Source organism: Oryzias latipes, chromosome 7 (genome assembly GCF_053564925.1).
Source record: "Oryzias latipes strain Hd-rR chromosome 7, Olatipes_Hd-rR_3.1".
In the NCBI taxonomy this organism is placed as follows: Eukaryota; Metazoa; Chordata; class Actinopteri; order Beloniformes; family Adrianichthyidae; genus Oryzias; species Oryzias latipes.
The window spans coordinates 35715937-35728974 of record NC_136243.1 but is presented as its reverse complement, the minus strand read 5'-3'; the positions used below and the strand labels follow the sequence as shown (position 1 = coordinate 35728974).

The 13038-nt window shown below is 44.1% G+C and overlaps 1 protein-coding gene across 1 annotated transcript; it reads right to left on the bottom strand.

Annotated features, from left to right (window-relative positions):
* Nucleotides 1-3447: 3447 nt before the first annotated feature.
* Nucleotides 3448-5368, bottom strand: bcas2 (BCAS2 pre-mRNA processing factor). Its single transcript, XM_004070224.5, has 7 exons — nt 5163-5368; nt 4674-4766; nt 4514-4584; nt 4251-4412; nt 4122-4172; nt 3961-4041; nt 3448-3887 (listed from the first exon to the last, which is right to left on the bottom strand). Exons 1-7 carry the CDS (start codon nt 5253-5255, stop codon nt 3761-3763), a joined length of 678 nt encoding a protein of 225 aa, XP_004070272.1. The 5' UTR covers nt 5256-5368; the 3' UTR covers nt 3448-3760.
* Between the last annotated feature and the right edge of the window lie 7670 nt (nt 5369-13038).

Genomic DNA, 13038 nt, shown 5'->3' with positions numbered 1-13038 from the left:
AAAGGCTGCTAGAAGTTGAAGCTGGGGTAACTATGGTGCACTGGGGTTCTGTCCTCTTTCCTTTTTTACTTCTACCCTTCCTCTCCTCTATTCTTGATCATTATTCATCATTTAGTTCTCCATGCCTCTGTTTGCTGCAGTGATTCATGTATTGTCCCTCTTTCCCTCTTTCCCCTCCTGGGGAGTGGGAGTGCTTCCAGACTCCAGTTGGTTCATCCGTGCTCCTGTTCCTGACCGAGTACCTCGTCTCTGCTCCTGCTCCTACACCTGGCTGTGGTTCCTGTCTCCGGCTGGACTCGCGCCCCGACTGTCCCCCCAACTCCAGCTGGATGAAGCTCGTCTGCTGGACTTTAAATATGTAGTCGTAGATTTAGATAAGTTAATTCTTCTCTAAGGCCGCCTTCACACTGCATTGTTCAAGTGACCCAATTCCGATTTTTTCCTCTCATGTGGCACAGATCGGATATGATCGGTGAACGTGTAAGCAGGACAAAAGCGCATGGATTCCGTTTTTCTCAGATCGGATACAGGCCTCTCTCATATGTGGAAATAAATCGGATACGAATCGGATACATGCATTTGCGTGTGCCATGTAAGCAGACAAATCGGATATTCCCCAGTAAATGCGAGTCGTACGTCAGTGATGTCAATTCAGGATACCACCAACTGAGATCACATGACTTGTTAAGGTGCTTTTTGTGCGCTGATTTTGCTGTCAGCGTGTTACCTTTCAGCCTCAGGCTTCAGACCGTAGTTGGAAACCGCTGTTATGTCCGGTCCGGTCCCGGTCGGGACGCAAACGGTATCTAATCAAGCGGGACACCGTTGCTATGGAACAAGCTAGAAGCTGTTTATTTTTTGGGGGGGCGTGTATGATGGGGACAGTGTGTGTGTGTGTGCGCGCGCGCGTGCTTGCGTGTGTGTGCGTGTAACTTAAGGAGAGGAGAGCGGGTGTGAGCGCGGAGCGGGGGACTGTCGGAGAACCGTAAATTAAAAATAAGGTGTCTCGCCCAAAAGTTTTGGAGTCTTTCTTAGCCCACTGGAGGCAGAGGGTTCAGAACGGAAAAGAGAACCCCGAGGAAATCTCCCGTGTGTCATTGCTCAGGAAAGGTTCAACACTTGGATCAAACTGTTAGTACAGCACAACGTCTGCAAACACTTCCTCATTCAAAACTCAGAGAGAGCACATAAGACGGCCGACCAGCCCTCCTTCTTTCCCCCCCCCTCTGGAGCGCCCAAGGCAACGCCTCCTTCCGTCGCCGCCTTGCCTCCATGACAACCGCAGTCACAAAAGTCCAAAGGATGACCGTGGAAGGCGGAAATGCTGCTACGTAGTCCTCAGAACGTCTACATGTGACAGTTTCAGCATTGTAGTGTAAATGCAAAAATCAGATACGGGTCACTTTTAAAAGATGATGTAAGCGGGTCGTCAAAAAAATCGGATATAGTCAGAAAATCGGATATGGGCATCAAGACCTGCAGTGTACAGCCGGCCTAAAAGTTCTGGTCCATCACCTGTCCGTCCTGGGGGAGGATCCCTCCTTCATCACCCCTGAGGTTTCTTCTTTTCTTCCGGAATCCGTTTTTTTAGGAGTTTTTCCTTACAGAGAAGGGGGGTCTAAGGGCAGAGATGACCAGTTTAGTTTAGTCAGTTTAGTATTTTCCTATTGAATTCTATGTTTTCATGATCCTTTTGATTCTATGTTTCACTTTTTTAATTACCGACACGAAGCCCATCGAGACGACTGTTGTGAATTTGGGCTATAGAAATAAAATTGAATTGAATTGAGCCACACAACACATTAACTCACAACACAACACAGTAACTTACATCACAACACATTAACTTACCATACAACACATAAACCCACAACAGGGGCGCAACTACCTAATTTCATAGGAGTATGCGGCCATGTAACCCCCCCCCCCCCCCCACACACACACACACACAGACATAAATGTACATAAAAATAATGTCCCATCCACCCCACATAAAGCTATCTCAACATCCACATAACATATCTCATTACTTCTTATCTGATTGAATATGACCCAGCAGAGCCTTTTTGTGAGCCATTTTCAACTCAGGAGATGGCGGCGTTGGCCTCAGGTGATTCTCTGTTCTTTGTCCACCACTACAATGTCTGGTTGGCTCCCCATTACCATCCTATCAGTCTGGATCTGGAAGTCCCACAGGATCTTTGCCCTCTCATTCTCTACCACCTTCGGAGGTGTTTCCCATTTTGACCTTGGGGTTTCCAGTCCATATTCTGCACACATGTTCCTGTATATTATTCCAGCCACTTGATTGTGGCGCTCCATGTATGCTTTACCTGCCAGCATCTTACACCCTGCAGTTATGTGCTGGATTGTTTCAGGCGCCTCTTTGCACAGCCTACACCTTGGGTCTTGTCTGGTGTGGTAGATCTACACCGTGGGTCTTGTCTGGTGTGGTAGATCTACACCTTGGGTCTTGTCTGGTGTGGGAGATCTACACCTTGGGTCTTGTCTGGTGTGGTAGATCTACACCGTGGGTCTTGTCTGGTGTGGTAGATCTACACCTTGGGTCTTGTCTGGTGTGGTAGATCTACACCTTGGGTCTTGTCTGGTGTGGTAGATCTACACCTTGGGTCTTGTCTGGTGTGGTAGATCTACACCTTGGGTCTTGTCTGGTGTGGTAGATCTACACCTTGGGTCTTGTCTGGTGTGGTAGATCTGAGCCTCTATGGCTCTGGTGCTCAGGGCTTGTTCCTGAGCTGCCAGGATGAGTGCTTCAGTGCTGTCCTGTAGGCCAGCCCTTTCTAGCCATTGGTAGGACTTCTTGATATCAGCCACTTCAGTTATGGTCCGGTGGTACATCCCATGCAGGGGTTTGTCCTCCCATGAGGATCTGTCCTCCAGCACTGTATCCTCTGTTCTCCATTGCCTGAGACATTCACTGAGGACACTGTCAGTTGGGGCCTTGAGCTTGATGTGTATATATATATATATATATATATACACTAATTAATTTCAGGATAAAAGCACCTCCATTGCAGCTTTACTTCCATTGTGAGTTAATGTTTTGTGAGTTTTTGGGTTGTGAGTTAATGTGTTGTGTGGTAAGTTAATGTGTTGTGAGTTAATGTGTTGTGACCTTTCTGTGCCACTGACCAACAACAAAGATGAAGACTCATCCAGGAAGTCATGGAAGACGCTGAGACTTTTGAAAATGGATCAGCACAAAATGCTGCAGATTTCTGAGATCAAAGTTCAGTGGATGTACAGAAGACAGGGGATCTGACACAAAACCGCCTCACTCTAGGCCTCAGACTTTAGGTTTCACTGTTCTTCAAGAGGGATGAATGACAAACCATCCAGCTGCTCCCATCTGTTAGCTTCCAGCTCATCAGCTGCAGCTCTGAAGCTCAGAGACTTACAGGTAAAAGACTGAAAAAAATAACAATGTGTATGAAACGTTCATTTTATTAAAACGATAAAAAACAAAAGTTGAATCAAAAACAGGATTTTTTTTCTCCACCACAACTTAGAAACTGTACAACAAGCTACAAAGACATCGATCATGTCGATCGATCATGAGTTTCAAACCATGATTTGTGTGTAACTGAACACAAAAGACCCAACGGTTCCATCAGAGGAAACCGACGCCTTTCAAACATCATCCGTCTTGGAGTCGAGTGACCCGCTACGCTCCAGCAGTCATCGAGTCGTCCAAACCAACCGAATCAGATCCATCCAACGGATCCCGGTGAGGTGACTCCTAAAAGTCCTGTCGGATGTTCTCCTTGTTCTCCTCCCCTTGCTGCTGCCTCAGCTGAGCCACCTCGTTCTCCAGCTGGACGATGGCGCGCTCGATCTCATAGTTTTTACTGACCAGCGACACCCAGCTGGCGGGAATCAGAACCAGAGTCAGACATCACCCCTCATCCACGAGAACACCAGAACTTAAGAAGAACCTACTTGGACTCCAGCTCTCGCAGCTTGGCGCCTGCAGCCAACTGATCGTTTTTGCGCTGCCAGTTCAGGTCCTGGATCTTCTTCCTGCCGGCATAAGTTCAGAAATGTGTAACCATGGTAACCGTTGGATCTTTTCAGGCATGTATGATCCAATCCTCAATCACCTGAACTTGTGGAGTTCCTTTTGAGCCAGCTCAATCAGGAAGGCCAGATTGCTGAAAAGGGACAACATTAGCTTTGAGTCTTCAGAAGAGTCAGACACCAAAGGGTGAGACCCACAGGCCGCCACTCACTCGTTGTAGACCTTCCACGCGTTTGTTCCATAATGCGACATGAGCTCCAGGTTCTCGATCCGGATGGCCTGGTGCTCCAGCTGGGCCATGGAGTTATTGACACACTCCTGCCAGGCGGTAATGTCGTTCTTCTGTCCCGATGTGGGGGCTGGAAGCTCATACCTCCACAGCAGAATAGAATCGTTCTATGGAATCACCCTAAACTTTCTCTTTCTTTTACATTTACAGAAATATTGTACAGACAGACAGAGTGTGTTTTTTACCTCTTCATGCTGAGGAGGTCCATTGGTTGTCGAGCGGCTAATCGCTCAAACTCATTCCTCATGATTTCTGTCTGAAACCCAAAACAAAACGGGAAAGGATTATAAACCGGTTAGCCAACCCAGACTAGGAATCAAGTTTCAAATGTCTGCAGGTTTTCACCTCAAACGGCGAGAACTCCGGCATGGGCAGGTAGCTCAGGTAGTTCTTAGTTGGGCGATACCTTCTGGTCTCTTCTTCCACCAACGCAGCGGCCTGAAGGGCCAAGTACAAATGATTTCTCTCCATTTTTCATACAAACATGATTTAAAAATGAGCCACAACCCCTGATGATCTAACATGTCAACTTAGTGTCACCAAACCCTGGTTCTCCAGATCTGCCGGCTGTTTCAAACCCCTCAGCTGTTGTTTTACCCGATGAGGTAAACAGCAGCTTTGGCTTTGAAGGTTTTCATCCTAAATTATGAACTTGTATAGTTTCAAAGCAGAAACCTATAATGACAAGATCTAAAGAAATATACAGGCGATCATAATAATAATGGTTTGGCCAACTATACATTGAACGGCGCGTTACCATGCGGCATCGCTAGCTAACAGTTCTAACTAGCTATAAGTTAGCTAGCTTTTAAAGCAGCATTCTTGTTTACCCACCGCTTCTCTGACACCTGGTGCGTCATAACCTTGATCAAAATACGGCAACGCATCAACAAACACTTCGCCAGCGACCGAGGCCGTTCCAGCCATGTTCGCTCCCCAGTAAAAAAAAATAAAAATAAAGAAAGAAAGTCCTTTTCTGCTAACAGACTCCAAACGGCTAATCAGAAACTTCCGTTTCCGGTCAAAACTTTCCGAAATAAAAGTCTCAACGGTGTTGTATTAATCGTGATTGTCGCCTCTTGCGTTGAGGAATGGAACTGCAGCTTAGTAGATAGATAGACAACTTTATTTATCCATTTGGGAGGTTCCCGCATGGAAATTGACATCTCCATCGCATACAGCACTGGTTGACATACATATAGGAAAAAGGAAAAAGCAGCACAGTGACTAGAAAAATGAGGAAGATTAGAACAGTAAAAAACAATTTAAATATCTGCAAACAGTATATACAAAAAAAAAAAAGTGATTCAGGCCCTTTCCCTTTCCTTTCTGTCCCCCTCCCCCCTCCTAAGTGGTTTGATGGCCCGGGGGTGGTAAAGAGTTTGATGGCCCGGGGGACAAAGGAGTTCCTCAGTCTATTAGTCCCGCACCTTGGGAGGAGCAGCCTCTTGCTGAAGGTGCTTCTCTGGCTACCGATAGTCATGTGCAGAGGGTGGCTGGTATTGTCCAGGATACCTGTCAGTTTTTTCAGTGTCCTTCTCTCTGCCACAGTAGCCAGACGGTCCAGCCTTGTGCCAACCACAGAACCAGCCCGCCTGATCAGCTTCTCCAGCCTGGAGAAGTCTGTCTTTGAGGTGCTCCCCCCCCAGCACACCACAGCGTAGGTTATTACACTGGCGACCACAGACTGATAGAAGATCCCCAGGAGCTTCTTGCAGATGTGTAGTGTAACAAACTTCAGGTTTCAGCTATTACTGCACTACAGTAAACCTTTAAAGAGTTTCATATTAAATTTCAACAAATAAATGCTTTTTTTATCTTTCTTTTGTTGTTGTTCTAAAAAAATATATAAATAGCTTTTTCTTCTGATACAAATGTGATCAATCTTGTAAAAATACTTCATCATCACTTCAATATTTTTTTTTAAATAATGTATATAAAATTATAAGTTTACGTTGAAGGCATTTCATCTTAACAATACAGAAATAATAACCAAGAGTAAATAGCCAAGAAAGGGGAAGTACTGGTATGTGTATGCATTATAGTATGTAGGGCCGCACAATATGAGGAAAACTCGCTATATGCGATATTAGTGATCAATATTGCGATGAAGATATAACTTGCAAAAAATGAACAAATAGCAAAAACAACAAAAACATTTCCATTTCCCTTCAAATGTTTAGTATAAATAAGAGTCAAAATACCTTAAATTTATCTTCCAAATGACCCTCGTCTAATTAGTAGGGCAACATCTAACGTAAGAGCTCCATCCGATTGGTCAACAACGTAAAGGGCTATATCTGATTGGTCAAATGCATAAAGGGATTTAGTTAATTCATTAAATAGCTAAAGTTACCATAAGATTGTTTTAGCACATTTAAGGTTTACCATTTATTGTGATTTTCGCTGACTTTTGCGATATGGATATTGCACAGCTTGAAATCGCGATAACGATAAATTTGCGATTAATTGTGCAGGCCTAATAGTATGTTTTTTTGCGTGTGTACACGTTGCAAAACCAAATTAATCCTAACATCTGGGAAAACAGGATCAGTTTCTGGCCAAGCTCCTCCACAGAATAACAGAAAAAAATAAATGTGCAGATTTGATTCAAAAAGTGATTTTTTTATTTTAATTGAATTAATGTATAAAAAGAAAACATGTTTTTTGGATGATTTAATTTCCCTCTTAATTGAATTTAGACGAAAATGATCTAATTAAGTTGTCTAGATTTCACATGTTTTGTTTCTTATACACTGCTTTCCGTGGCTAAAAGGAAAACTTGATTAGAGTTTGTCACAGATTTAATAACGACTGGAAGAGGCTGCAGATCCCCCAGTGACCTTTATGGAAAAATGTCTTTCTAATGTTTACTAGTAAAACTTGTTACTTTTTTTCATTCTAAGTCAACAGCACAAAGACCCTATGATGCTGAAATGTGGAATAAAAATCTCACACTATGCTTTTTAGTCAGTACTGCTTTCTTATAATGTCTTTGTTGTCTTTCTTGAGCTTTAAAGCAAAAAAGCAGGTAGAACAGTCGACTGCTGGTTGGAAGATTGCAGGTTCAGTTCGCACTCTGTGCAACAATGTGTTGAATTGTTGAAATGTGGAGCTGCCGTTGTGTGTGTGTGTGTGTGTATGTGTTGAGTGAATGGGACAGTGACTGTTAAGCATTTTGGGCCTTACAAGAAGGTACTAAAGCTCTATACAGGTAAATGCCATTTACCATTTGTGGGAGACTTGTGGGAGAATCACATCAAACTTCTTTCTATCCCTCCTCCTGTTATCCCATCCCTCCATTTTCTTTTGCTCATCCAGCTGGGTCGGGCAATCTTTACAATTCCCAAATTTTAAAGAAATAAAATCATATTCTGGTGTTTGTTAAACCACAGAAGAAGAACACAGTTTATATTAATGTTTTTTCAGGATGGACTTACGCTTGACTTACAGTTGTCCCAGCTCCGCCTCCTCCAACCCAATACCGGATCGTGTTTACTCCATCAAAGCAACCCCCCCACCACCTCCACCTCTGGAAAGGATGGACCGACCACCCCACACATCCAAATGCAGGAAAACCCCTTATTTGAGTCTTTTATAGGGGAAACCATCAAGCAAGTCAGCAGCCAAAGACCAGAATCACTGTCAACATCTACTTTGTGTTAATAAAGATTTATAATATTTGAAGAGAGTCAGTCATTTGGTTTTATAGACAGATGCTTCATGAAAACTTTTTTTTAAAATCAGTTTATAATGTTTATTTTTTCCAGATAAACAATTCTGCATACAGGATATTTCAATATAATAACAGATTTTGTAAAATAAATCTTTATTGACAAAGCAGATTTGACCTACAGTTGTGTTGAAGATGCTGCAGGTGGTCAGATCAGCTGTTCCTGTCAACAGGTGAGATGAAGAGGATCAGCATCAAAAACGACTGAAAAGTCCCTCACAGACATGTCGGAGGAATTCATGGATGTAAAGCTGACCGAATTTGAATATTTGATGTTATTAGATATTAAGATTTGGATTTGGAAATGGTTTATTTCGAGCAATCAAAGCAAAAATAATACAAAACAAGACAAACAATGGAACTATACATAGATATCTCTACATAGATGGATCAAACACAGGACGATTACTCATAAAACTGATTGCAAAATATGCATACGTTCCACATATACCAGTAAATACTTCAGTCATTACTATTAATCATAAATAAAAATATTGGCTCTTTTGCTTGTGTCTCATGACACAATAATAATATTAAATGTTAAGATTGAGAAAAATTGGTTAGGGTTAGATTATTTTATTTGTATAAAGATTATATATATATATATATATATATATATATATATATATATATATATATATATATATATATATATATATATATATATATATATATATATATATATATATATATATATACATTAAACGCCCTTCTCACCCTCCGCGGGTGGTTTCTCCTCCAAGTTCGGGTCCTCTACCAGAGGCCTGGGTCCTGCGCAGTATCTTAGCTGTTCCTAACACTGCGCTTTTCTGGACTGATAGGTCTGAGGTCTTTCCAGGTATCTGTTGTAGCCACTCCTCCAGCTTGGGGGTTACTGCCCCGAGTGCTCCAATTACCACAGGCACCACTGTCACCTTCACTTTCCAGGCTTTCTCCAGTTCTCCAGTCCCTGGTGTTTCTCCAGTTTGTGATGTTCCCATTGCATGGCCCTGCCACATCCACCACAACGGCTTTCCTCTGTTCTTTATTCACCACTACAATGTCTGGTTGGTTCGCCATCACCATCCTATCAGTCTGGATCTGGAAGTCCCACAGGATCTTTGCCCTCTCATTCTCTACCACCTTCGGAGGTGTTTCCCATTTTGACCTTGGGGTTTCCAGTCCATATTCTGCACACATGTTCCTGTATATTATTCCAGCCACTTGATTGTGGCGCTCCATGTATGCTTTACCTGCCAGCATCTTACACCCTGCAGTTATGTGCTGGATTGTTTCAGGCGCCTCTTTGCACAGCCTACACCTTGGGTCTTGTCTGGTGTGGTAGATCTGAGCCTCTATGGCTCTGGTGCTCAGGGCTTGTTCCTGAGCTGCCAGGATGAGTGCTTCAGTGCTGTCCTGTAGGCCAGCCCTTTCTAGCCATTGGTAGGACTTCTTGATATCAGCCACTTCAGTTATGGTCCGGTGGTACATCCCATACAGGGGTTTCTCCTCCCATGAGGATCTGTCCTCCAGCACTGTGTCCTCTGCTCTCCATTGCCTGAGACATTCACTGAGCACACTGTCAGTTGGGGCCTTGAGCTTGATGTACTCATGCATCTTGGATGTTTCATCCTGGATAGTGGCTTCTACGCTCACTAGTCCTCGGCCTCCTTCCTTGCGGCTAGCATACAGTCTCAGGGTGCTTGATTTGGGATGGAATCCTCCATGCATGGTGAGGAGCTTTCGTGTTTTAACATCCGTGGTCTGTATCTCTTCCTTTGGCCATCTTATTATTCCTGCACGGTAACTGATTACTAGCAGTGCGTAGCTGTTTATTGCCCGGGTCTTATTTTTGCCATTGAGCTGGCTTCTCAGGACTTGCCTTACTCGTTGGAGGTATTTAGCTGTTGCAGCTTTCCTTGTTGCCTGCTCCAGGTTGCCATTTGCCTGCGGAATTCCAAGGTACTTGTAACTGTCCTCAATGTCTGCTATTGTTACTTCTGGGAGTGAGACCCCTCCTGTGTGGACTACCTTGCCTCTCTTTGTCACCATCCGGTTGCATTTCTCGAGCCCGAATGACATCCCAATGTCAGTACTGTACATCCTGGTGGTGTGGATCAGGGAGTCAATGTCACGCTCACTCTTAGCATATAGCTTGATGTCATCCATGTAGAGGAGGTGACTGACGTTGGCCCCATTTCTGAGTCGGTATCCATAGCCAGTCTTGTTGATTATTTGGCTGAGGCGGTTCAGACCTATGCAGAACAGCAGTGGGGACAGAGCGTCACCTTGGCATATCCCACATTTGATGGACACTTGTGCAAGTGGTTTCCCATTGGCTTAAAGGGTGGTTTTCCACAGCTTCATTGAGTTCCCTATGAAGGCTCTTAGAGTCCTGTTGATGTTGTACAGCTCCAAGCATTCAGTGATCCATGTGTGCGGCATTGAGTCATAGGCCTTCTTGTAATCAATCCAGGCTGTGCACAGGTTGGTGTGTCGTCTTGCAGTCTTGAGCGATTGTTCTGTCAACCAGGAGTCGGTGTTTGGCTCCTCTGGAGTCTCTACCAATGCCCTTCTGTGTGTTACTCATGAATTGATCCATGTGCCTATTTATCTTGGTTGTAATGATGCCTGACATGAGCTTCCATGTTGTGGACAGACAGGTTATTGGCCAGTAGTTGGATGGGACTGCACCCTTTGAGGGATCCTTCTGAATTAGGATCGTTCGCCCTTCCGTTAGCCATTCGGGGTGAGTCCCATCACTTAGCAGCTGGTTCATTTGTGCTGCCAGGCGCTCATGGAGTGTGGTAAGCTTCTTTAGCCAGTAGGCATGTATCATGTCAGGGCCCTGTGCTGTCCAGTTCCTCATACCTGAGACTCTTTCTTGGATGTCTGCCACTGTGATGGTTACTGGATTCTGTTCAGAGAGGTTGCTATGTTCATTTATCAGAGAGACCAGCCACTGGGCATTGCTGTTATGTGCTGTCTCTTTCTCCCATATGCTTTTCCAGGACTGTTCAGCTTCCAGCCTTGGTGGGTCTGCTCGGCTGTTTTGACCCTGCCACTGAGCGTACACTTTCGCAGGTTGAGTTGCGAAGAGCTTGTTTATTCGTCTGGCTTCATTGTCTCTTGTGTACCTCTTTAGGCGGCTGCTCAAGGCTAGGAGCCTTTGTTTGGCAGTTTCCAGTGCTTCAGGTATGGGCATCTGGCTGTATCTCTTAGGTACTTGCTTTCTCAATGTACTTCTTTGAGCCTCTGTCAGCTTACTCACATCCTTCCGAGTTGCCTTGATTTTGGCCTTTAACCGTTGCTTCCATGGTGGGTACTGTTTTCTTCCATGGTTGGTCTTGTAGCCAAGCATCTGAAGGATCACTGCTGCTGAAGTGTAGACCAATTCATTGGTTTCTGTGATTGTTGTGGTAGGAATTCCCCTCAATGCTTCATTCACAAGACTTTCAGGCGGTACATCACTTAACCGTTGTAACTGGTGTCGGGGTTGCCTAGTGTTCATTCTAGACATGATCTTGTTTTTCAGGTCAGTTGCTGCTTCGCTCAGCATATCTGTAGTTGTTGGGGCTGTGTACCCAAGCTCAGGGTGGGAGTGTGGTATAGCCTCCTCTCTGACCTGCAGTTCTGGCTCTCCCAAGGTATTGCAATTGTATTGTATCACTTCAATCTCAAGTTGTGATGGGAGTTGCCGTTTGTGGATGTTCGAGCATTGGGCTACCAGTTGTTTGGCAGTTAGCCTTGATTGTGGGTTTCGAAGCATCAATTCATTCCACATTCTCTGCATGTAACCCCTCTGGGTGGGATTACTTGAGTAGTAGTATTCTAACAGAACCTTGTTCTCACATCTAGTCCATTTCCATCTTGTTCCAGTAGCCCACTTTCCATCAGAGTGCTCTGGTCCCCCAGCACCTAACGCAGACCTTGTTTGGCCGGGCGACGTCTGAGCCGGCATGACATGTGGTTCATTGTCTCTCATGTTGTGAGGTGGGCAATAGCGTTAAGGGTCTTGCCCAAGGACCCTCACGGGGGATGTTAATTGCTCGCCATTGTTTGTTCCCTCAGTGAAGCTCAGATTCAGTCTAAAGCCATCAAGATGAAGGTTTTTATTCTTTTCTGACCACTAAAGGATCATTGAGGGACCTCATCTCCATCCATTTCTGTCTGGCTAACCTTTAAATCTAAAACAGTGAAAATGCTTTTCGTTTTTCTAAACACTGATGTTTTAGTTCTGACTTGATGACATGAGTTGAACTCAGTCGGGGAGGAAAGAGCAAATTTCCCATTTGTCTTTAACATTTGTTCATTCTAGAGTTCAGTTCAAACATTGCTGTTTGTTTTCAAAGCTCTTCATGGTTTGTTCTGTGTACTTTACTGAACTTTTATCTGTCCGCTAACGTTCTACAGTTTTAAGGTCGGCTGATCAATATCTGCTTCATGTGCCGAGGTCACGACAAACACAGAGGTCGCCGCGCTTCTTCCATGGCCGGCTGTCAGTTACAGAATAGCATTCCTACAGAACTGCGCGTGAAATCCCACCTTAACGGTTTTAAATGAAAAACTTACCTTCTTAGAATGGCTTTTAATGCCCAGTTGTCTGCTGTATTTTATTTCTGTTGACTGGTTTTGTTGCATTCTTATGTTTTTTATGTATTTTATTGCTTTCTTTGTAATCTGATGGCGATTTTAACTCTTTTAACTCTTGTTATTCATCAACCCTCTTTCTTGTACAGCGGTTTGATTCCCTGTAAAGTGCTGTAGAGATGAAGCTTTAATCATAAGTGATCTGACCGCCTTCTGGCATCGTGGTCGAGGTGTTTCGGGGTTGTAGGTTATATATATGTTTGGTTCCAGATGTAAAAGCCGTGAAAATGAAAGCAATGTTTGTGAATTTTGGACCAAGAAAGCAACATCTGTTCATGAAAAGGCTGAGCTGACTGTTCACTTTGTGTGACTGGCGGTTGTCTTTCTGCGTTATGACGTAAGCATACG